We start from the raw sequence: 25971 nt of genomic DNA, 5'->3' as shown, positions 1-25971 counted from the left end.
ATAAAGATAAAAAGAGGGCACCTGGGTGGCTCAGTCAGTTAAGTATCTGCCTTCAGCTCAGGTCATGATCCCAGGGTTCTAGGATTGAGCTCCACATCAGGCTCTTTGCTCAGTGGAGCTGGCTTCTCCCTCTGCTTGCTGCTCCCCCTGCTTATGCTCTCTCTTTCTTTCTCTGTCAAATAAACAAAATATTTTTTAAAACAGCTATTAATAAGATAAAAGAAAGTACAAGTGTACACAACCTAGACAAAAAATAAAAAACATCATTTTGAACAAAGGAAACAAAATACAAAAGAATATTGTTAGTTGGTCTCCTGGAGAACTAGTGCCAACACATAATTTGATGTGTAAGAGATTTATCTGGGGAGTATATCAGTTATCTATCAATTTGAAACAAATCAACCCAAAATTTAGCAGCTTAAAATAGCAAATATTTATTATCTCACATAGTTTTTAAGGACCTGAAACTCAGGAGCAAATTAGTTGAGTGATTTTAGCTTAGGGTGTTTTGTGAGGTTGTGGTCAAGTTGTTGGTTGAGTTTACAGTAATCTGAAGGCTTGACTGAGGCTGGATATCTGCTTCCAATATTGCTCAGTCACATGACTGTTGGCAGGAAGCCTCAGTTCCTCCTCAGGTAGGCTTCTCCCTAGGTCTACTTGAGTACCCTCATGGCATGGCAGCTGGCTTCTCTCAGAGCAAGTGAGCAAAGAGAAGAGTAAGCTGCAATGCCCTTTTATGACATAGTGTTGGAAGTTAGACACTGTTACTTGTTTTTTTTTAAAGGTTTTACTTGTATATCTACAAATAGTGTAGTGTATACAAGTACTGTAGTATACAAATATTAAATTATTGGGGTGCCTAGCTGGCTCAATTGGTGGAGCATGTGACTCTTGACATAGGGGTTGTGAGTTTGAGACCCACAGTAGGTATAGAGATTACTTAAAAATAAAATCTTAAAAAAAACCCAAATATTAAATTATTGTGTTGTACACCGGAAACTAATGTCATACACCAATTTTATCTTAAAAAATACGAGCAGGGCAGCCCCGGTGGCACAGCGGTTTAGCGCCTCCTGATCCTGGAGACCCTGGATCGAGTCCCACGTCGGGCTCTCTGCGTGGAGCCTGCTTCTCCCTCTGCCTGTATCTCTGCCTCTCTCTCTCTGTGGGTCTCTATGAATAAATAAATAAAATCTTTAAAAAAATAAAAAATAAAAATAAAAATATGAGCAAATAAAAAAATGAGCAAATCTATCGTTTTAATGTATCCATTAACCTAAGACCTAATGAATATTAAAATGTACCTGAAGAACAGGTCCTAGCAGGAAAAAAAAATTCAGTAAATTTTTTATCTTAAAAAAAAATTGTCTTTGGGATGGCTGGGTGGCTCAGTGGTTGAGCGTCTGCCTTTGGTTCAGGGTGTGATTCTGGGGCCCGGGATCGAGTCCTGCATCAGGCTCACTGTGAGGAGCCTGCTTCTCCTTCTGTCTGTGTCTCTGCCTCTCTCTCTCTCTGTGTGTGTCTCTCATGAATAAATAAAATCTTTAAAAAAATTGTCTTCAAGTCAAGGGCACCCCTTGAAGGCATCTCGTATATTACAGCATTAGGTCTGCTTTTGTAGTCCTGCTGTGCTCTGTCATTGGCTGGGATCAGTCTGCAGAAAGTGTGGCTTTGGTGAAAATGTGTTGGTAGATCCAGAGTGGCAGCTGATGGAGTCATTAGTCATTTGTGCTCCCTGGAAGCAGATTTCAGTGGTGTGTTTTCATGGTTGCTGCAAGTACATACTGCATCAATAAGTTTATATGAAATTCCAGAATGGGAAAAACTAATCTACAGTGATAGAAAGCAACTAAGTGGTTGTTTGGGGGTAGGGGTGTGGGACGTAAGGGAACTTTCTGGGGTGGTGAAAATGTTCTATATTTGACTATAGTGGTGGCCACACACACATATACACATACGTGCACTTGTTGAGCTTATCAAATGCTACACTTAAAATAGCACATTTTATTGTACATAAATGATCTATAATGTTTACTAAAGAATACAATGAGATACTACTTTACAATGACAATACCAAATCTTAGTGAGATGTGCAGCACCTGAATTTTTCCCATGTTGTTAGTGGGAGTATAAAATTATACAACTTTTTGAAAAACTGACAGTTTCTTATAAGATATATTTTTTAACTTATTCATGAGAGACACATAGAAAGAGGCAGATACACAGGCAGAGGGAAAAGCAGGCTCCCTGTGGGGAGCCCGATGCGGGACTCGATCCCGGGACCCTGGGATCATGACCTGGGCCAAAGGCAACACTCAACTACTGAGCTACCCAGGCATCCTTGGCAGTTTCTTTTTTTTTTTTTTTAGATTTTATTTATTTATTTGAGAGAGATAAAGAGAGAGAACACAAGCAGGGGGAGGGTTAGAGGGAGAAGCAGGTTCCCTGCTGAGCAGGGAGCCTGACGCGGGGCTCACTCTCAGGACCCTGAGAGCATGACCTGAGCTGAAGGCAGACTCTTAAGTGTCTGAGCCACCCAGGTGCCCCCACGCACCGCCCCCCCCCCCGGCAATTTATATAAAGTTAAGCAAATACCTATCCTGGGACCCAGCTGTTCCACTCTTAGATAACTACACAGGCGAAATGAACACATGTTCACAAAAGACCTATTTATGAATATTCATAGCAGCTTTGTTTATAATGGTCTTAAAACAACCCAAATATCCATCAATAGGAGAACTGACAAAATGTGGAACATATATACGATAGAATACTACTGAGCAATAAAAAAGAATGAACTACTAATGCATGCAATGTCTTGAATGAATGTCAAAACTGTTATGTTGAATAAAAGAAGCTGACTATAAAAGACTACATACTAGGGGTGCCTGGTGGCTCAGTCAGGTAAGCATCTGCCTTCGGCTCAGGTCATGATCCCAGGACCCTGGGATGGAGCCCCACATTGGGCACCCTGCTCAGCGGTAAGCCTGTATTTCCCTCTCCCTCTGCCGCTCCCCCTGCTTGTGCTTGCTCTTTCTCTTTCTGTCAAATAAATAAATAAATCATTAAAATAAAATACACATAAAATTTACCATTATAGCAATTTTTTCCCATTATAGTCAATTTTCAGTACATGGTTCAGTGATACTAAATACATTCATAATGTTGTGCAGCCATCACCACTATCCATCTCTATTCCTCTTTTTATCTCATAAAACAGAGACTCTTGGGGGCACCTGTGGCTCAGTGGTTGAGCATCTGCCTTCGGCTCAGGGTGTGATCCTGGGATCCAGGCTCCCTGCAGGAACCCTTGTTCTTCCTCTACCTATGTCTCTGCCTCTCTCTTTGTGTCTCTCGTGAATAAATAAGTAAAATCTTAAAAAAAAACAAAAACAAAACCCCCAGAAACTCTATACCCATTAAATAACAACAACCCATTCCCGCAACCAGATCCTAGCAGCCACCATTCTACTTTCCACCTCTATGATTTTTACTACTCTATATAAATATATAAGGTATATAAGTGCATCAAAGAAGTGGAATCATATAGTATTTGTCTTTTTGTGATTGGCTTATTTCCCTTAGCATAATGTCTCCAAGATTCATCCATGTAGCATTAGTCTTAACTGTACATTTTTAATGAGATGTATCCAAAGGAAAAAATAAACTGCAAAGAAGTGTTAAACTGTTTTCATTAATTGTCTCATTAGTGATAATATTGGTATTTTTTCTGAAACATCTATATATAGATATATAGAGAGAACAGAATAAACCAAATTATGTTAACTTTACCAGGAACTAAGATGTTGATCATAAGAGAGATACAAATATAAAATCAAGAAACTTGGGTAAAAACCCTGAAATCTTAAAATTTAATTGGAAAAAGCAAAAACAATGACCAATCCAATGTTAGCAATAAGCTTTCCAACCATCCAGATTGTGGTCTTTAAATGTCATTTACTACTAAAATGAACTAGGGCTTCTTAGAGAAGAAGCATCTGATTCCAGATCTGGAGTATGAAACAAACAAGATGAACCTGGAACATCTTATTATAACAGAAAACAGGGAACCTACCAAAGACCAGTGGACTCATAATAAAAGGACTCTGGAGCTAATCTGAAGGGATTTCCACAGTCCAAAAATGTGACAATATGCATTTCAAAGTGAACAATAACTGCAGTATATTGAATACACCAATTGTGTTAAAATCCATGAGTTCATAGTGGCAGTAAAAACAAAAATCTCACTGGTCATCTTGGGAGTATGCTAAGGAATTTCATTATTTGGGGAACTATTCCCTATTATGTAGAGAATCTCAAGTCATTAATTTGAAAACTAGTAAATCAAAAGAAAGAATCAAGCCATTCATCCTGCCTTTCCTTAGGTAATCAAATATTTGATGAAGGAAAAGTTCTTACTTATAAAAGAATTCCAGCTAGTAAATGTAGACAGCATGTTAAAATTAGAATATCACTCTTTTGCAGCTCTTAGTGAAATAGTGCAGCTAGGTAATGATTACCAATGACTGCTAAACTATCAAGTAAAAAAATAGTTACTATCAAATGTTACATTTGAGTCTATTTATCAATTTTAACAAAATAAAAATACATTCAACCAGATGTTATATGTCTTCTGATAAGATGCAATAGGACGTAAATGATAGCACTTATGAAATATTCTTACCAAAAAAGAGAAAATGGAGCATAAATCATAGTAAGTATATCTAACTGCCCATTTATAGGAAATAAGAAGAGACAAAGAAATACGTCAGATGACACCACAGGGATGCAATAAAAAAATCCACAGTGCTGGAAATTTTACAGAACAAATGACCTAGTTTCATCAACAAATATATAAATGGCAGGGACACCTGAATGGCTCAGTGGTTGAGCATCTGCCTTTGGCTCACGTCGTGGTCCCAGGGTCCTGGGGTCAAATCCCACATTGCGGGCAGCCCCGGTGGCGCAGCGGTTTAGCGCCGCCTGCAGCCCAGGGCATGATCTGGAGATCCTGGATCGAGTCCCACGTCAGGCTCTCTGCATGGAGCCTGCTTCTCCCTCTGCCTGTGTCTCTGCCTCTCTCTCTCTGCATCTCTATGAATCAATAAATAAAATCTTAAAAAAAAACAAAACAAACAAATCCCACATTGGGCTCCCACAGGGAGCCTGCATCTCCCTCTGCCTGTGTCTCTGCCTCTCTCTCTGTCTCTCATGAATAATAAATAAAATCTTTATATATATATAAAAATTGCAGGAAATAAAAATGAGGGAGGATTGGGGCACCTGGGTGGCTCAGTTGGTTGAGCATCTGCCTTTGGCTCAGGTCATAATCCTGGGGTCATGGGATTGAGCCCTACATCAGGTTCCTTGCTCAGCAGAGAGCCTGCTTCTCCCTCTCCCGCTCCCCCTGCTTGTGCTCTCTCCCCCTGTCAAATAAGTAAAATATTTTTTTTTAATGAGGGAGGATTTACAGATTAAAAGATAGCTAAGAAAAGAATCATCCAAATGCAATGGGTAAATCTTGTTTTGGAATTGCAAAACATAAAAAAAAAATAAAAAAGAAAGAGAGACAATTGGAGAAATTAGAACACTACATATTTGATAACATTAAGAAATTACTGTTAATTTTCTTTGTATGTATTAATGATGTTTTAAAAGATACTCTACACACAAATTCAAGTATTTCTGGATGAAATTATATATCTGGAATTTGCTTTAAAATAATCAGTTGGGGGATGCCTGGGTGGCTCAGCGGTTTAGCGCTTGCCTTGGCCCAGGGCATGGTCCTGGGTTCCTGGGATGGAGACCCACGTCAGGCTCCCTGCATGGAGCCTGCTTCTCCCTCTGCCTGTGTCTCTGCCTCTCTCTCTCTCTCTCTCTCTGTCTCTCATGAATAGATAAATAAAATATTTAAAAAAATCAGTTGGGAAAGGGGAGGGAATATTGATGAAACAAGATTTTTCTTTTTAAAGATTTTATTTACTTATTTGAGAGAGAGCACATGCTTACAAGCAGGGGGAGGGGCAGATGGAGAAGCAAACTCCCTGCAGAGCACAGAGCTGCACAGGGGGCTGGATTCCAGGACCCTGGGATCATGAACAGAGCATGCCTAACCGGCTGAGCCACTCAGGCACCCCCAAGATTGGATATTTGTTGGTAATTGTTGAAGTTGCTTGATAAGAACCTGGATTATTTATTTTCTTCTTCTATGGAAAACAAAAAAATATTTCTAAGCTATTTTTAAAAAAGATTTTATTTATTTATTCTTGAGAGACACGCAGAGAGAGGCAGAAACATAGGTAGAGGGAGAAGCAGGCTCCCTGAGGGGAGCCTGATGCGAGACTGGATCCCAGGACCCTGGGATCATGACCTGAGCCAAAGGCAGATGCTCAACTGCTGAGCCACCCAGGTTTCCCTCCAAGCTTTTTGTTATAAGCAACAGGAAGGATGAAGTTTCATCCCTATCACTGAGATGGGGAAGACTGCAAGTGGGGCAGGTTTAGTAGAAAAGATGACTTAAATTTTAAGCATATTGAGTTTGAGATGTCATTTGAATGTCCAAATGGAGTTATTGAATAAGTAGTTAGATATGTAAGTTTGGGATTTGGGTGAGAGTGTGGTTTGGAGATATAAAGTTGGTGGTCATTAATGTACAGTGACATTTATAGCAATGAGGCTGGATGACATTAAAAAAAAAGCAAGAATAAACATAGCAAATGCTCAATAAATAATCACTATAAACATGATTTAAATTATTTCTTTTGATTTCTTTCTTCTCTGAACTCCTACAGCACTTTTATAGCATCTTGTATTATAGTTATTTGTATACATGTCTTATCCTCTCTATAAATTATAAGTTCCCTATATGTGGGAATTCTATTTTTTTAAGATTTACTTATTGGGGTGCCTTAGTGCCTCAGTCAGTTAAGCCTCTGCCTTCAGCTCAGGTCATGATCTCAGGGTCCTGGGATCAAGTCCTAGATCAGGTTCCAGGCTCAGTGGCAAGTCTGGTTCTTCCTCTTCCATTCCCTCTGTGATCTCTCTTTCACTCTCTCTCTTTCAAAAAAAATTTTTAAAGACTTTATTTATTCATGAGAGACACACACAGAGAGAGGCAAAGACATAGGCAGAGGGAGAAGCAGGCTCCCGGCAGGGAGCCTGATGCGGGACTCAATCTCAGGACCCAAGGATCGTGCCCTGAGCCAAAGGCAGAAGCTCAACTGCTGAGCCACCCAGGCATCCCTATTTATTTATTTGAGAGGAGAGAGAGAGAGAGAGAGAGACTCTCAGACTCCCCGCTGAGTGTGGAATGGAAGCGAGGCTCAATCTCATGACCCTGAGATCATGACCTGAGCTGAAATTAAGAGTCAGACATTTAAACACTGAGCTACCCAGGCACCTTGTGGGAACTATATCTTAATCATCTTTATACATTGCTCTCCTTCCACTTACCACCATGGAGCAAGAATAGTGTCATTCGGGTATCCTGCTTCTCCCCTGTCTGTGCCTCTGTACCTCTCTCTCTCTCTTTGTATTTCTCATGAATAAATAAAATCTTTTTTTAAAGATTTTATTTATTTATTAATGAGAGAGACAGTGGCAGAGACACAGGCAGAGGGAGAAGCAGGCTCCATGCAGGGGGCCTGATGCGGGACTTCATCCTGGGTCTCCAGGATCAGGCCCTGGGCTGAAGGTGGCGGTAAACCGCTGAGCCACCTGGGCTGCCCGAATAAATAAAATCTTTAAAAAAGAAAAAAAAGGCAACCTACTGAAATGGAGAAGATATTTGCAAATGACTTACTAGTAAAAGATTAGCATCTAAAATATATAAAGAACTTATAAACTCAACACCAAACCAAATAATCCAATTAGAAATGGGCAGAAGTAATGAACAGACATTTCTCCAAAAAAGACATACAGATGGCCAACAGACACGTGAAAAGATGTTCAACATCACTCATCAACAGGAAAATGCAAATCAAACCACAATGCAATATCACCTCACACCTGTCAGAATGGCTAAAATAAAAAACACACAGAACAAGTGTTGACAAGGATGTGGAGAAAAGGAATACTTGTGTACTGTCAATGGGAATGCAAACTGGAGTTTTCTCAAAAAACTAAAAATAAAATTACCATATAATCGGAGCACTTGGGTGGCTCAGCCAGTTAAGCATCTGCCTTTGGCTCAAGTCATGATCCAATATCCTGGGATCTAGCCCCACATTGGGCTCCCTGCTCAGTAGAGAGCCTGCTTCTCCCTCTCCCTCTTCTGCTCCCCCTGCTTGTGCTCTGTCTCTCTCTGTCTCTCTCGCTCGCTCGCTCTCTGCCAAGTAAACGAATAAGAAAAATAATTACCATATGATTCAGTAATTCTGCTACTGGGTATTTACTTAAAGAATATGAAACACTAATTTGAAAAGATATATGCACCTTATGTTAAATTTATTTATTTATTTATTTATTTATTTATTTATTTATTTATGATTTTATTTATTTATTCATGAGAGACACAGACAGAGAGAGAGAGGCAGAGACACAGGCAGAGGGAGAAGCAGGCTTCACACAGGGAGCCTGATGTGGGACTCGATCTCCGGTCTCCAGGATCACACACTGGGCTGAAGACAGCGCTAAACCGCTGGGCCACTGGGGCTGCCTGCACCTCTATGTTTAATGCAGTATTATTTACAATAGCCAAATTATAGAAGCAGCTCCAATGTCCACGGATGAATGAATAAAGAAGAGATGGTATATATATATATATATATATATATATATATATATATATATATATATATATAATGAAATATTCAGCCATAAAAAATGATGAAATCTTGCCGTTTGCAACAACATAGATGGAGCTAGACAGTATAATGCTAAGCAAAATAAGTTACAAAAAGACAAATACCATATAATTTCACTCATATGTGGAATTTAAGAAACAAAAGAAAAAAGAGACAAACCACAAAAGCAGAAGAAGAGAAGAGGTGGGTGGGGGGATGGGTGAAATAGGTGAAGGAGAGTACACTTATCTTGATGAGCACTTAATAATGTATAGAACTGTTGAATCACTATATTGTACACCGGAAACTAATTTAACACTGTGTATTAACCATACTGGAATTAAAATAATAATTAAAGGGATTCTGTGTGGTTCAGTTGGTCAAGCATCCGACTCTTGGTCAGCTCAGGTCATGATCTCAAGGATGTGAGATAGAGCTCTGCGTCGGGCTTTGTGCTCAGTGCAGAGTCTGCGTGAGATTCTTTACTTCTCCCTCTCTCTCTCCCTCTGACCCTTCTCCTGTACTCCTCAAATATATAAATAAAAATCTTTTTAAAATAATAATTTAGGGATCCCTGGTGGCGCAGCGGTTTGGCGCCTGCCTTTGGCCCAGGGCGCGATCCTGGAGACCCGAGATCGAATCCCACGTCGGGCTCCCGGTGCATGGAGCCTGCTTCTCCCTCTGCCTGTGTCTCTGCCTCCCTCTCTCTCTCTCTGTGACTATCATAAATAAAAAATTAAAAAAGTAATAATTTTTTAAAAAGTACAGAGGGGAGATGGGTGAAGTGACCTAGAGTGCAATGAAGGGTGATATGACATAGTGATATAGGGAGTAGGATAAAAAAATTGGCACTGTATACATGATTTTAAATATACACATATGGGGGATCCCTGGGTGGCTCAGTGGTTTAGTGCCTGCCTTCCGCCCAGGACCTGATCCTGGAGACCCGGGATAGAGTCCCACATCAGGCTTCAGCCCAACGTGGGACTTGATCCCAGGACTCCAGGACTCTGTCTCTCTCTCTCTCATGGATGAATAAATAAAATCTTTATTTTTTTTTTTTAAAGATTTCACTTATTCATCCATGAGAGACAGAGAGAGATAGAGATAGAGACACAGGCAGAGAGAGAAGCAGGCTCCATGCAGGAAGCCCGGCAAGGGCCTCGATCCGGGTCTCCAGGATCATGCCCTGAACCAAAGGTGGCGCTAAGCCACTGAGCTATCCGGGCTGCCCTAAATAAAATCTTTATTTATTTATTTATTTATTTATTTATTTATTTATTTATTTTTATTATTTTTTAAATAAAATCTTTTAAAAAATGTATACATACACTTCCCTCAGAGGTAAACATTTCATGGTTCAGCAACCCATTCATGAATAGGAATCAGCTTGGTGTCCTTGTCCACTGAAGTGTTTTGCATATAAGAAGAATATATATATTATATGTGTTTTATATATACAAAAAAGAAGAATCTTATATTTCTCAGCCCCAGAACATTATCCCCATGGGGACTTAAGAGTTTAGGAGTAGCTGGGTTTTTTTTTTTTTCTTTTTGTTTTAATCTGCAAGATGACTTTTCTCATCTTCTACTATCCTGGCTGTCATTCCTAGCAGTTTCCAAAGGCTCTAAAAATATTCCTTTTCTTGCTCTCATCCTATTCCTATGTTGGGTGCAGGTAAACTTTTCTTGTACTTTTGGTTAGTACCATCCCTGGTCAGCTTCAATCTTGGATAATTTGGTACCAGTCTCTCTTTTGTCTTTCTTCCTTTCTTTCTTCCTTTCTTTCTTCCTTTCTTTCTTTCTTTCTTTCTTTCTTTCTTTCTTTCTTTCTTTCTTTCTTTCTTTCTTTCTTCTTTCTTTCTCTTTCTTTCTTTCTTCTTTCTTTCTCCTTTCTTTCTTTCTTTCTTTCTTTCTTTCTTTCTTTCTTTCTTTCTTTTCACATAATCACAAGATCAGGAAAATAACATTAATTCAATACTATTATATGATCTACAGACCTTATTCAGCTATCATCAATGCTTCCATTATAGTTTTTTACAGCAGAAGGAAAACCTAGTTCTTGTCCAGGGTCCAGTTCTGAATTACATGTTGCATTTGACAGTCTTGGGTCTTATCTTCTTCATCTACTCAAATCTGAATCAGTTCCTCAGTCTTTCTTTGTCATTCTTGATCTTGGCATCGCCCCCTCCCCAGTCTCTCTCCTTGAAGAATATGGGCTGGTTATTTGTATAGCATCCATCAATTTAGGCTTATCTGGTGTCTCCTCAGGGTCATATTCAGGTAATGAATATATTTTTTAAGATTTTATTTATTTATTCATGATACACATAGAGAGAGAGGCAGAGACATAGGCAGAGAGAGAAGCAGGCTCCATACAGGGAGCCCAACGTGGGACTTGATCCCAGGACTCCAGGATCATGTCCTAGGCCGAAGGCAGGTGGTCAACCACTGAGCCACCCAGGCACTCTCAAAAATTCCTGAATTTTTGACAGGAATACAATTAAGATAATTGTAATGTCCTTCTCAGAGCATCATACCAAGTGACACAAAATGGTATTTTGTTCCACTATGATGATGTTAACTGGAATCACTTGGTTAGGTTGGTGAATACCAAATTTTTGTCATTGCAAACGTACTACTTCCTGTTTTAATAATTCAATACATTTTAGTCTCAAATTCAATACACTTGAAACTATGTAAATAACCTCTTTTCCACCACATTGCCAGTTTTAGCATCAATGACATTTATTCATTTTAAGTCATGTTTATTGTGAAATATAACACACATAAAAATGAATAAAATATAAACATATAAAGATATAAATGATAAATAGTATGTATACCTGTTAATGCCCCTAGTAATAAAAATAGAACATTTCCAAGCACCTGACTTGCCTCTTAAAGAGTTAAAACCCCACTATCCCCTCTAAAATTAACCACTAGTCTTGACTTTTATTACAATCATATAATTTCTTTGTTATATTATTTTTGTGATCTACGTGTACATCTTTAAATACTGAAATTTAGTGTTGTCTCATTAAAATACTTTTTTTTAAAGAGAGAGAGAGAAAAAAAAGAGAGAGAGAGAGATAAAGAGAGAGCATGTGCATGTGCAGCGTTGGTGGGAGAGGAGCAGAGGGAGAGGGAGCAAGAGAAACCCAAGCAGGCTCCACACCCATCACAGAGTTGATGCATCCTACAACCCCAAGATCACGACCTGACCCAAAATCAAGAGTCGGATGCTTAGGCAACTGAGCTATCCAGGTGCCCCTCTTAAAAAATTATAGTATAATACATATAAACTTTCCTATTTTAGACATTTTAAAAAAGATTTTATTAAAAGACATTTATTTTTTAAGTAACCTCCATGCAGCGTGGGGCTGGAACTCACAACCCCAAGATCAAGAGTCTCATGCTCTACTGACTGAGCCAGCTAGGTGCCCCATTTTAAATATTTTTTAGGGTACAGTCTAGTAGCATTAAATACATTCACCTTGTGCAACCATCACTACCATACATCTCCAGAACTTTTTCATCTTCCCAAACTGCAACTCTATACCCATTAAACAATAATTCTCCTTTTCCTCCCTTCCCACAACTTCCAGAAACCACTAGTCTACTTTCAGTTTCTATGAATTTGCCTATTCTAGGTATATCATTTAAGCGGAATCATACAATATTTGTCTTTTTTTAGGTCTGGCATATTTCACTTAGCATAATGTTTTCAAGTTCCATCCATGCAGTGGCATGCTGGTACCATTCTTAATTTTCTTCCTGTAGTACTAGATTCCAGGGAGTTATGGATTGGAAAGAAAGCTGAGGGGACGTCTGGGTGGCTCAACAGTTGAGCGTCTGCCTTGGGCTTAGGTCGTGATCCTGGGGTCTCGGGATCGAGTCCCCCATCGGGCTCCCTGCATGGAGCCTGGAGCCTGCCTCTCTCTCTGCCTATGTCTCTGCCTCTCTCTCTCCATGTCTCTCACGAATAAATAAATAAAATCTTAAAAAAAAAAAAAGAAAAAAGAAAAAGAAAGAAAGCTGAGGAGAGCCAGGAACTCTGAAGTCATAGAATGAGAATCTTAAAGAGGAGGGACTCAGCAACACCATCATACACTATAAAAGTCAAAGCTAATGAGGTGATTTGACAAGAAATTTTCAGAATTGGTTATTAACAAACATTTTTAGAGTAGTTGCTTGGTGCTTGGAATTGTGCTAGGCACTGGGTTTATGGAAATTGAAGCCAGATTGCACAAGATTAGAGTTACTGGTATGGATAAAGTGGAATTTGGAAGGAAGGAAAACAGAAAGCTTGGTAGAGATGTAAAGTGGAGGGGAGATGCTACCAGGATATGGAGATTTTAATACCTGTAAAAAAAAAAAAAAAAAAAAAAAAGGAATAAACCAGGGGGTGGATGGCAATTTCCATCAGTATTCAAATGGGCAAATGTTCTACCTCCTTTCCCTTACCACAACTGTTTCCAGGTAAGTGGCTCCTAGTGGAGTTAAACTCTTCAGTTTAAAATCTGAGAAGGTGGAAGGCAGAAAACTGCAGCTAGTACTGCAGTCACAACTGTGCTTGGTATTTTTGTGTTTTAGAGAAACTCTGGCTAATAAGAAGGCCTACGGCTAGCTGATTGGCTGTCTGGAAAATGAATCTAGCTGAAAGGGGGCAGTAAGTAAAGTCTTTTTAAAAAAATGTGATAATACATACAATAGAATATTATTCAGCCTTGGGCGCCTGGGTGGCTCAGTGGTTGAGCGTCTGCCTTTGGCTCAGGTCGTGATCCTGAGTGCTGGGATCCAGCCCTGCATTGGGTTCCCTGCAGGGAGTCTGCTTCTTCCTCTGCCTATGTCTCTGCCTTTCTGTGTCTCTCTCTGTATCTCTTATGAATAAGCAAGCACAATCTTAAGAAAAAGAAAAAGAGTACTATTCAGCCTTAAAAGGGAAAGAAATTCTGACACATGCTTTTAAAATTACAACATGGATTAATCTTGAGGACATTGTGCCAAATGAAATAAGCCAGACACAAAAGGACAAATATTGTGTGAATCCATTTATACGAAGTACCTAGAGTCGTTAAATTCAGAGACAGAAAGTAGCATGGTGATTGCCGGGGGTTGGTAGGGTGAGGGGTGGGGCAGTAAGGAGTTAGTGTTTAATGCCTATAGAGTTTTAGTTTGGGAAGATGAAAAAATTCTGGAGATGGATGGTGGTGATGGTTGCATAACGATGTGAATGTACTTAATTCCGCTGAGCCATATACTTAGGAATGGGTAAAACCATAGATGTCATGTTATATATACATAAAAAAAATTGAGCAGGAGCAATGTGGCAAAGTGTTAACAAAGGTGAAAAGGTTTATGAGGGATAATTATACTATTTTTTTATTATACTACATTTGCTAATTCTCTGTTGCTCTGAAATTTTCTTCAAAATAAAAAATTTACTTAAAATGAACAGGAGGCAGTTCTATAGAGATAAGATATAGACCAGTGGGATTGCTTCCACTGTAGGAGTTGTAGGTACTAAGTGTATCAGCCTCATGTTAGGAGTATCATAGGCAATATAGTATCATACGCAATTAATTATTGAGTACCTTAAGCAATTTGCTTTCACATTTTAATTATATCATCACCTCTTTCTTGATTTAACTTCTTCATAGGGATGTGGAATTGACAACTTTTCAATTTTTCCTTTGTTTTCTTCATATTATTTTAATTGTTATGAATTCCTAGAACACTAGGGACCAGGTTCAAATTCTTTCTTTTGCTAGCTTTAAGACATTATGAAAATTATCTCATCTCCCTAAGCTTTAGTGTCCTCATTTGTAACCCTCAGAGTTATGAGGCTTTTAAGTGCAATAATGAATATAAAACAGAGCACAATATCTGCTGCATAGTAAAAATGTAGTATGTGTTATTAATTATATCATTGGTATATGACTGGACATGATTGTATAGGTCCAAGCACAACAGAAGGCATTCTAGAATCAACTATAGGTTTAATATAAAAATGTAATAACATTAATATTTCAGTTTAAAAGGGAAATGTAATAGTTTTTTATTAAATTCAGTACTTGTCATATCTTCAGTAAAGTTCTTTGCCACTAAACACCCAAACTGAGTTTCCAGTTGAAAACAATGAAGCGAATTTAAAGGTTAGTGACCAGTGTCCATGAGATAGGATTAAAACATCTGGGGTTCTTTTGTTTTGTTAAAAATTTTATTTATTGGGGGATCCCTGGGTGGCTCATCGGTTTAGCGCCTGCCTTTGGCCCAGGGCGTGATCCTGGAGTCCCGGGATCGAGTCCCACGTCGGGCTCCCGGTGCATGGAGCCTGCTTCTCCCTCCTCCTGTGTCTCTGCCTCTCTCTCTCTCTATGTCTATCATAAATAAATAAATAAATCTTTAAAAAATTATTTATTTATTTATTCATGAGAAACACACACAGAGAGGCAGAGACACTGGCAGAGGGAGAAGCAGGCTCCCTGCTGGGAGCCTGATGCAGGGACTCCATCTTAGGACCCTGGGATCAGACCAGAGCCAAAGGCAGGTGCTCAACCACTGAGCCACCCAGGCGTCCATGGGGTTCTTTTGCTTAGAGAAGTTTGTGATGGGGCCTCAGAAAAAGACTAAGTATATATAGCACTTATATTTATTGTTTGATTGGTTGAAATATATTATGGAATTATTGGACTAGATGAGATGATTCCAGCCTTTTGAAAAATTTTCTGGTTTTAAAATTACCAATTAAAGACAATACAAAAGGAAATGGCTTTAAGAGCCATTTAAACTCTAGAATAAAAGATTTAGGTTAAATGATTAGAAGAAAAAATTCTGACAATGAGGTTTATTAAACTTTAAAGTGAGTTAACATAAAGTCTGATGGGATTTTCTTGTCTTCAGAGATAAATTAGATTTCTGTCTGAGGTGGCTTAGGTAAAGATGCACCTGCAGGTAGGTAGCTCAGCCGATGGTCCTTTGCAGCCTCAGAGTCAATAAAGGTCTTTGGCTCATCTAACCACAATCAGGCACAGTCTCAGTGGGTAAACAACCTGCCTGCATTTTCTAATCTTTCTGGATAATTTAATGATTAATTTAATTGTTATACTGGCTACCAAGGAATTCACAGGTTTTTTTTTTTTGACAGAGAGAGAGAGAGAGAGAGAATGCACACTTACATGAGGCGAGGATGCAGAGGGAGAGAGAGAATCTTAAGCAGGCTCCACACTCAGATCTGAGACCTGAGCCAAATTTAAGTGTTGGGTTCTGAACTTAATGACCCACCTGGGCACCTCTCAAGTTTTTCTTCAGTTTTATTTAGTAAGGAGAATGGCTCAGATGGCTCAGGCTTATTTATTTATTTATTTATTTAATTTAATTTATTTATTTTTATTTATGATAGTCACACACAGAGAGAGAGAGAGAGAGGCAAAGACACAGGCAGAGGGAGAAGCAGGCTCCATGCTCTGGGAGCCCGACGTGGGACTCGATCCCGGGTCTCCAGGATCGTGCCCTGGGCCAAAGGCAGGTGCCAAACTGCTGGCCACCCAGGGATCCCGGCTTATTTATTGACTGATTTCTTTTTAGTCATGTTTATTGAGGTTCAGTTTATCTTTTTAGCATACAATTTTGTGAGTTTTAATAAACCCAGTTACTTTTCAAGTAATCAAGAGGGCCTATTTATGTATATCTTCCTTGGGGAGGGGAAATGCAATAGCAGAACAGAAAAGAACAAAAATATAGTGACTTTTGGGGTATTTTTATGGGACTTGAGGTTGAGATTTGGCCACAATAGGAACTGGTTGTTTGAGCCCTCACAAATGGAGCTGATGAAAAAAACAAAAACAAACAAACAAAAAACAAATGGAGCTGATGAATTCACTTTGTCTACCTAGTGTTGTTATTGACCTGCCCTGGCCCTTTAAGAATTATATTTATTTGGTCACTGGTCTTCTGCAGCATTAGGAATGGAGGAAAGAAGATCAATTATAAATGATTTGAAGATTAAGAAGAGGGATATGTCTCTGTGTGTTTTATTCCATCTTTGTTGCACTAGTAAAACATTCCAAGGACCCTAAGTATATTCTAGTTACAGCAACAGTAGTCTAGATTTTTCAGAACTTTTTTTAAGGTTTTGTTTATTTATTCATGAGAGACACAGAGAGGGGCAGAGACCTAGGCAGAGGGAGAAGCAGGCTCCGCTGATGCGGTACTCAATACCAGGACCCGGGGTCCACGACCTGAGTCAAAGGCAAGATGCTCAATTGCTGAGCCACCCAGGCATCCCTGGACAGTTTCATTTCAAAGATTCTGTCCTTTTGTTTCCATAAGTAACATATACTCACATGACATTCTTTGATTGTTAGTTTAAAAAATGTGATCACTGTAATTTATAACGGCAGGGAGAATGGTTTATAGGAAGCTCCACTTCCTCTTAGCGTTTATCAAGTGCTAAATTGGGCATTTACAGGATTGGAGAATCATGGTTGGGCTGTACCTAAGTCATTCTGAGCCTGAGGTAGGGAGAGAGAACTACCTCCTATTGAATGCCTACTATGTTTATGCTTGGCAGTGTATTAGGTGCTTTCCCTATTGACAGCTGCTCTGGCTAGAATTCCATTCCACATCCAACTACCACTTAAATAAAACACATATTTCTAGTTGGTGCCTAGTTCATTAATACAAGTCACAGCTGCCACACCCTCTATAAGACCCTGGCACCATAATTAGGTTAATAGACTCTCAAGTTTTGGAGGGATCTTTGAGGTCATTTAGTTAAAGGGGTGGCAGCTGTTCTCTTCACCACCAAGTCTGGGAATCACTGTGCTCAATTCTCTCAACGGGAAGTACAAAAAAGGTCTGGGGTTATAGTCTCCTTGGGCTTCAGTGTCATATAAAAGATAGGACAATGATAAGCACACGTGAAGCTCGAATTATGTTCCAGACTGGAAAGGGCCGATGGGAAGAAAAAAAAAAAAAGCTTTACTGGGGACCTCAGACAATGTAAAGAAAGAAAGAAAAACAACAACAACAACAACAACAACAACAACAACAACAACAAAACCCAAACTGGCAGAGACGTAATGTGAAGCCCTTGAATTCAATTAGAGGCCCATAGAAAGGAATCCTGATGGACACAGGTAAAACCCAAAGCATCCTTCCTCTCTTCAGTTTCAACAGCTCTGAAGTACTAGCCATCCTGGATCTTCTTTGCCCTTTTATTAGAAAGCCGGGGAACACTCTCCTTTTCTAAGGAAGAGGATGAGAGAAGGGGCCTCGAGGTGAACGAACGAGAGAAAACAGGTCTTTTATGTCTGAGTAGAGACACAAACAATTGTCCCGGAGGCAGAGGAATATATTTCACGCCCTCTCAAGGTCCCTTCGGTTCAAGGATACTGTCATTCTCTGGCTGTACTAGGGGGAGGGCCTGTAACGTCCATGCTGCCATGGAAACACGCCGCGGTGTTCCTTTTTCTTACGTGGGGCGGGGCACTCTGCCTAAGCCACCAATCACCCACAGGGCTTCTTGAGTGGCGGCCAGCAGCAGCGAATGGGCAAGCAGATACTGAGTGACGTGACGGGAAAAGGGGGAGTTCGCGGCCGGCGGCGGCGGTGGCTACAGCGGCGACCTGGGGATCGAGCTGGAGGGAGCTGGGGAGCGTGCAGGGACCTCTAGCTCCAGCGCGAGTGATCTCCCGCCGGGATGCCTGGTACTGTTAGTAGAAAAGTGGGGGTGCAGTGAGCTCTGAAGGCTTGGCTTTCGGGTCTGAAGGGATGGCTGACCGGAGGGGGCGGGGTGGCAAGCATGGCGGCGGTGACGGGGAAAGGGTTGGAGGGCCCTGAGGAGGGGGTGGGGAGGCAGTAACTGGGAAGGCTGGGTGGTCTTGAGGAAACGTGAAGGGCCGAGGGTGTTCTAGCGAACCGAGATCACCAAGCAGCCTTTTAGGGGGCCATAGAGGCGCCAGAAGGACGTAAGGAGAGTTGTGGGGGATGGAAAAAGAGGCGGGGAGAGAAGAGGTTAGGGAAGAGAGGAAAGGGTGTCTACGGGGAAGGTGATGGAAAAGAAGAGGGAGAAGAATTGGCAGGCTGATAGTAAATACCGAGCAAACCAGGCCTTGGGAGGTATGATAGGAAAGTGCTTGCAGCGATTATAAATATAATCTAATTGGAGTCCTAGACTGGTCCCCTTTCTTAGCTTTTGCACTTCCGCCCCATTTTTGAAGCTCAAACTGCGTGAGGAAGGCTAGTAGGTTACACCGAACTGATCTTTTGTTATTCCGTTCCAGGGGAGCAGATGGACCCTACTGGAAGTCAGTTGGATTCAGATTTCTCTCAGCAAGACACTCCTTGCCTGATAATTGAAGATTCTCAGCCTGAAAGCCAGGTTCTAGAAGATGATTCTGGTTCTCACTTAAGTATGCTATCCCGGCACCTTCCTAATCTACAGACACACAAAGAGAACCCTGTGTTGGTGAGTGATACCTTGTTTGGAAATGATTGAGAAAAATTATTTTTCATCTAATCAAGACCAGTCAGCAAACATAAGTACTTAGGAGATCACTATCTTTTGGATAAAATTGTTTGGAAAAATGAAATCAATAGATTGACAAAAAGTATGCCTCATTTTGGATTACTTCCTATTTAGTAGGGGATGTTATTTATGTATTATTTTCTAGGATGTTGTGTCCAATCCTGAACAAACAGCTGGAGAAGAACAAGGAGATAATAATAGTGGGTTCAATGAGCATCTGAAAGAAAACAAAGCTGCAGGTGAGGTGTTTAAAACTATTAGTCCCTTTTGCAAGAGTGCTCTTGTTGGAGCTGGGTGGATCTAAACATGTAGTTGTGGGGAAGGTACATAAGTGAGGGGTAGCACAGTATCTGGTGCATAGTAGGCACTCAAAAAGTTGATTTTTTAAATGTAGCTGATTAGATTGATATTGTCTACATTTCTCAACTTGTATTGACGTTTGGTGGTAAACGTTTATACTAATATCCTTATTTTGTTTTCCCTCCCCAGAACCTGTAGATTCTTCCCATTTGGATGCATGTAGTTCCATCAGTCAGGTCATTGAACAGATACCTCAGCCAAACAGGACAAGCAGGTATACTAGTGTTGGCAGGAATTTATTTAAATTTATTAACGGATCGATTCTTTTATTTGTGCCTATCACCTCATCCCAAGGATAAAGGGATTAATCTTATTTTTGTGAATTAGAAAGTGGGATTTGAGGATTGTATTAACTAGTATATTAGTACTGATAGCTAGAATCTCTTTTGTGAAGGTAATAAACATTTTTTACACTTGTATTCAAATTGTGATCTCTCTTGTGCATATAAAACAAAATAAGTGTTCTTCATTCTTAGCATAGATAGGACTTAGTAAGTAGGAAAAAAAAATCATCAGAAGATATTTAGATATATATTATCAAAAATGTTAGGCATTGTTTTCCATGAAACATGACCATGGTAGAACATTTAGTTCTACCAACTAAATTACCTTACCAGTTTTAGACCCAGAATGTTTAACTCATACCCTAGAGAGTATGTGATTTTTACTTTGTCTTATGTATAGTTTTACCTTGCCCATTTATTGAGTGTATCCTCTGTTAGGTACTGGATTGGATGTTTGATATAGTTTCGTTTAATTTCATCCTTAAAGCAGCTGTACAGTGAAGACATTATGTCCATTACATAGAGGGAGAAAACCGATGGGTGAAGAAGTTAAATTACTTGCTGTAGCATACATTGCTTGTAAGTGACAGCTGAGCTTTGAGTGCTCCTGACTCAAGTGCCTTTTCTTTCTTTCTTAGTGTTCACTGCTGCTTAGTCTTCTGCCTAAAATCTGCTAAGATCAAAAGAGAACTTAGATAACTTTAGGGACCTTGTGGTGGCATAGTAGAAAAGGGAGCAGTCAGAGAGGAGAATGTTAGGTTGAGGTATTGAAAGAGTATGGTTTTTTCTAAAAAATAAACTTTTTTTTTTTTTTAGTACTCTGCACATAATTTTTTTCTCCCAAATCATCAGTTAGATACTTCAAAACAATTTTGGTCTGCAAATGGGTTCTGTTTGGCCCATACATGGTTGTAAAATATATTTAAATTAATTGATAGAATTTTAAAATGGGGAAATTTTATGTAAAACTTGGATTTTCAGTTTCTGGCATTACTAGTCCAGAGGTAATACAACACTTGTATTACTGGTAACAATTGCCTGGAGCTGTGAATAGAGCAGCTATCCTCTGCTTAGGGGACCATGAGTGCTATGGTCAGTTGTGGTCCCCATAATTTGCTATTGTACATGGACATTGAAGCCAAGTATTCATCATTTATTATAGTGCTCTTGCTTTTCTTAACTGACCTCACTCCTTTGTGTTACCTTGTTTTGCTTTCTGTAGGCATTTAAGTTTATGGTACTTCTTTAGGAACACATGCCTTGCTTACATTTTTGTGGCCTCTTGGTTTGAACCAGTGAGGACAGGGACTATGCAGATCCCTTATTGTAAAAGAAGCAATGCTGTTAGAGAAGTCCCATGCTACTTCTTTTCTCTTTGTATATCAATGTGTTTTCCTTTCTCTAAAAAAAAAAAAACAAAACTTGAATGTTTACATTCAGTAAATGTGCAGGCACCGTGGCAGGTGTTTTAAAGGGGCTTTGCCATTATGGAGTTTATAATTTAATAGAGAGACAGATGTTAAATCATTACATAAATGGCTATGCAGTTATAATTGTGATCATTGCAAAGAAGGAGGAAAAATATAATATATAACTTAATCTGTGTGATGGGGTAAGCTTCTCTTTTTTGGGGGGGGGTTAAGCTTCTCTAAGGAATGTGATCTCAACTATAAATATATATAAATATGAATTTGTTAGGCATAGTTGAGGGGCTGGGGAGAAGTGTGTGGCATGTGAGAGGAGGAATTTTCCAGACAGAGGGAATTGCAAGTGCAAAGGCCATGAATCTAGAAAGGATTTGGAGTTGTTTCCAAGAGATTGAAAGCTCTTCAGAACACATGTATATTGATTTTTTTAATGTTGTCTTTATTCATAAATGCAAGTATTTTGGAAAAAGCTGCTTGTGAACTTTTCTACATAAAATTCCAAAAAAATCTTCCTCTCATATCTAGTGTCTAACTAAGCCAATGATCCTAACCATGGAGCATCCTATATACTATATATACTATATATACTAAAGAACTATAGATTGTTTTATTACCCTGTAAAAATTTTATTTTATTTTTTTAAAGATTTTAAGTAATCTCTACACCTAGCATGGGGCTTGAACTCACAACCTCAGAATCAGAGTTGCATGCTTCACCAACTGAGCCAGCCAGGCGCCCCTTGCTGTTAAACATTTTGAAAATGAGACGATTATAGATTCACATGCAGTTGTAAGAAATAATACTTAGAGATCCTTTGTAAACTTTGCCCAGTTTCCCAAATGGTAATGTTTTGCAAAGCAGTATAAAATCATAATCAGGTTATTAACATTGATAAAATCCACTGAATGTATTCAGATTTCCCTACTTTTACTTGTATTTGTGTGTGTGAATTTGTATAAAGTCTAGTTACCTGTGTATCTACCACTATAAATCAACATACGGAACGATTCCAGCACCACAAGGATCCCTAGTGCTATCCTTTTATTGCCATACCCACCTCTTCTCTTGCTGAACCTCTGGCGATCACTAATTAAGACTGTCCTTTGTGATATTTTGTCATTTCAAAATGTTATTTAAATGGGATCATATGTTATGTAACCCGTGGGATAGACTTTTTTTTAGCGTAATTCCTGGGAGATCCATCCAAATTGTTGCATGTATGGGTAGTTCATTCCTTTTTATTGCTGAGTAATGTTCCATGGTATGGATATACCACAGTTTAACCATTTACCTATTGTAGGAAGTCTAGGTTGATCTGGTTTTTGGCTGTTAAAAATAAAATTGCTCCCAGGGCACCTGGGTGGCTCAGTCAGTTAGATGTCTGACTCTTGGTTTTAGCTCAGATAATGATTTCAGGGTTGTGAGATCAAGCCCCACATCGGGCTCTGTGCTCAGCTCAGAGTCTGCTTGGGATTCTCTCCCTTTCCCTCTGCCCCATTCCCTGCTCTTGTGTGTGTTCTCTCTCTCTCTCTCTCTCTCTCAAATAAGTAAATAAAATCTTAAAACAACAAATAAAGTTGCTCTGAACATTTGCATGCTAGTTTTTGCATGAATATAAGTCTTCATATCTCTGGAATAAATGGCCAGGTGGGCAGTTGCATATTTATTTTTTTTTTAAGAAACTGCCAAACTATTTTCTAGAGGTGCTGTATCATTTTATAGTTTCACTAGCAGTGTAAGAGGTCCAGTCTATCCCTTCTCTTTTTTTTTTTCAGTCTATCCCTTCTCACCAGCATTTGGTGGTGTCACTATTTTATTATGGCCATTCTGATAAGAGTGTAGTGATGTTATCTCATTGTTTTAATTTGCATTTCCCTAGTGGCAAGTAATGTTGAACATCTTTTCATGTGCTTATTTGCCATCTGTACATCCTTTTAAAGGAAATGTCTGTTAATGTCTTCTGTCCATTTTCTAATTGAATGTTTAAAAATTGTGTTTTGGAAGTACTTTATATATTCTAGTTATTAGTCCTTCATAGGATATGTGGTTTGCAAGTATTTTCTCTCTGTAGTTTGTCTTTTCATCCTCTTCAGAGGGCTTTTCACAGAGCAGGTTTTTAATTCTGATGAGGTCTGTCAAATACTTTTAACAGAGCAATATAAATACATAGTTTATTTAAAAAATAGCTGATAGAGGTGCCTGGCTGGATCAGTCAGTTAAGTGTCCTACCTTGATTTCAGCTCAGGTCTCAGTCTTAGGGTTATGGGTTCAAGCCCCACGTTGGGCTCCATGTTGGGTATGGAGCCTACTTAAATAAAAATGAGCTTATAATGAAAAGCAGGGTCCTTATCCACCCGTGGTCCCTTTTCACAGAGGCAACCCTTTAAGTGTGTTTTAACTGCTTTGAGAGGTTATCTTCCTAGCACTCAATGCTATTGTAAACCTAACATCATTATACTGCCATTTCTTGTTTTATCAAATTAAGACAGTTGAATTATATATTGAAAGATACGGATTTGACTCAAAACACTCCCAATTTTTGATAGTAATTATTTTAGTTCTTTTAATGGCTACTTTTGTATTTCTAAATAATGTATTTATTTTAAGATTTTATTTGTTTGAGAGAGACAGAGAGCATGAGTGGAGAGAGGGGCAGAGGGAGAGGGAGAGGCAGACTCCCCGCTGAGCAGGGAGCCTGATGTGGGGCTTGATCCCAGAACCCTGAGATCATGAGCTGAGCTGAAGGTGGATAGTTGCTTAACCTACTGAGCAACCTAGGTGCCCTGTGTATTTCTAAATAATGTATTTAAACTTTTGTTTTCATCAGCTTCAGACAGTGGAAAAAAGTTTAACATCAGTACTATTTTTTTTTGTCTTTAATCTGATTTATTTCAGGCCTCTTAAGATTCATCTAATCATTTTACAGATATGTATTGGGTATTTCCTATATTTCAAGCAGTGTTGAATTTTGGAGTTGCAAAGAATCAGAAAAAATAAAAATCATAGACCTTAATGTAGCTTACATTCTCATATGGGATATAGTAATACATGGTAAATAAGTAAATAGTATGTTAGACACTAAGGGCTGAAGAGAAAAATATAGCAGAGAATAGCAGAGAAAGGGATAGAAAATGTCAGAGGAGTTGCAAGTTTAGATAGGGTGACTTAGGGAATGCCTCACTGATGTGATGTTTGATTAAAAGTTCTTAAGTGATGTCTCTAGTTATCTGGGATAAGTGCAGTCCATGCATTGAGAACAGCAAGTGCAAAGGCCCTGAGGTATGAGTGTGCCTGGAATATTTGAGAAATGACAAGGAGGTCAGCATGGCTGGAATAGAATGATGGAGAGAAGTGGGAAGTCAAGAGAAATAAAGGTGGAACCAGAATATGTGAGGCCTTACAGGTCAGTGTGAAGAATTCAGCTGTTTCTTTTAGTGAGATAGGAAGGCATTTAAGGGGTTTGAACAGAGGAATGACATAATCTGACTTAGATTTTGACAGGATCACTCTAGCTGCTGGATTAAGAATAGACTGAAGAGTGTACAATTTTTACTTGTGGATTATGCCTTGTTAAAGCTGGGGAAAAAAAGGCATTTAAATTAAAAAGGAGAATAGACTGAAGGAGGTGCAAGGGTAGAGGCAAGAAGACCAACTAGAAGACTACTGAACGTATTTATTTATTTTAGAGAGTGGAAGAGAGCACGTGTGTGTATATACAAGTAGGAGGGCAGAGGGAGAGTGAGAATCCCAAGCAGCCTCCATGCTGAGCTTTGGACCTCATGACCCTGTGATCACAACCTGAGCTGAAACCAGGAATTGGATGCTTGACCAACTCTGCTACCCAGGCGACCCCTGAAATAATTTAGGCAATGTTAGCCAGTGGCTAGACTAGAGTAGAAGTGATGAGGAGTGGTGAGAATCTGGGTTTTTTTTTTTTTTTTTTTTTTTTTTTTTTTTTTTTTTAGAATCTGGGTTTTTTGATTGGTTGTGGAGTATGAGAGAAAGGGAGGTAACAATACTGGAAGAATGGAGTCACTGCTAGAAGAGATGTGTAAGACTGCAGGAGAAGGTCAGGTTTAGACATACTGAAGTTGAGCTGACTTTTCAATGAACAGTTGGAGACAATTGATGTACAAGTCTGGATGGAGCTCAGGGGGAAGGTCTTAACTACTCTGGAAATTTAAATTGCAGAGTCACTAGTATATGTGGATGATATTTAAAGCTGAGTCTGGATAAGATCATTAAGGAGGTGAGTAAAGGTGAAGTTCCAAGGACTCACCGTGCCACCAGCATTTAGATGTCAGGGAAGGACATGAAGCAAAACCAAGAAAAGAGACTGAGGAAGAGCCAAAGTATGTGGTTTGTGTTGTCTTTCATTGCTCTTCTACATTTTGTCATGTTTGCTCTTGGACTTTCCCTGTAGTTCCCAAGGTTATGTAACTGGTCTTCCCAGTTATATAGGTAATATTCTATTTTATTTTTGTGAAAATCTTAGTCCCTTTTCCTTGGATCATGGTCCCCAACTTTGCATATTTATGTATACACCTTTTAATGCTCATTATAGTTATGCTCAGTAGTCTTTA

The 25971-nt window shown here is 39.3% G+C and overlaps 1 protein-coding gene across 9 annotated transcripts in view; it reads left to right on the top strand.

Moving 5' to 3' along the window:
* The window catches only part of TP53BP1 (tumor protein p53 binding protein 1), a 102050-nt gene that overhangs the window by 8167 nt on the left and 67912 nt on the right, over positions 1 to 25971 (top strand). For 6 of the 9 annotated variants that reach the window (XR_012022815.1, XR_012022816.1, XM_072809256.1 and 3 more), the window contains exons 2-5: positions 18307 to 18496; positions 19073 to 19257; positions 19463 to 19556; positions 19807 to 19891. Coding sequence is in view for 7 of the 9 variants with exons in the window: in XM_072809256.1 (XP_072665357.1) it covers positions 18490 to 18496; positions 19073 to 19257; positions 19463 to 19556; positions 19807 to 19891 (371 nt within the window). In the remaining 2 variants the exon portion in view is untranslated. Of the gene's footprint in view, positions 1 to 13384; positions 13456 to 18306; positions 18502 to 19072; positions 19258 to 19462; positions 19557 to 19806; positions 19892 to 25971 lie in introns of those variants that run through there. The other 3 variants (XM_072809252.1, XM_072809253.1, XM_072809254.1) reach the window with 3 other exon arrangements.

The sequence above is a fragment of the Canis lupus genome, chromosome 32, assembly GCF_048164855.1.
Source record: "Canis lupus baileyi chromosome 32, mCanLup2.hap1, whole genome shotgun sequence".
Taxonomy (NCBI): Eukaryota; Metazoa; Chordata; class Mammalia; order Carnivora; family Canidae; genus Canis; species Canis lupus.
The sequence above is the reverse complement of the archived record's forward strand: the minus strand, read 5'-3'. Positions and strand labels throughout refer to the sequence as shown.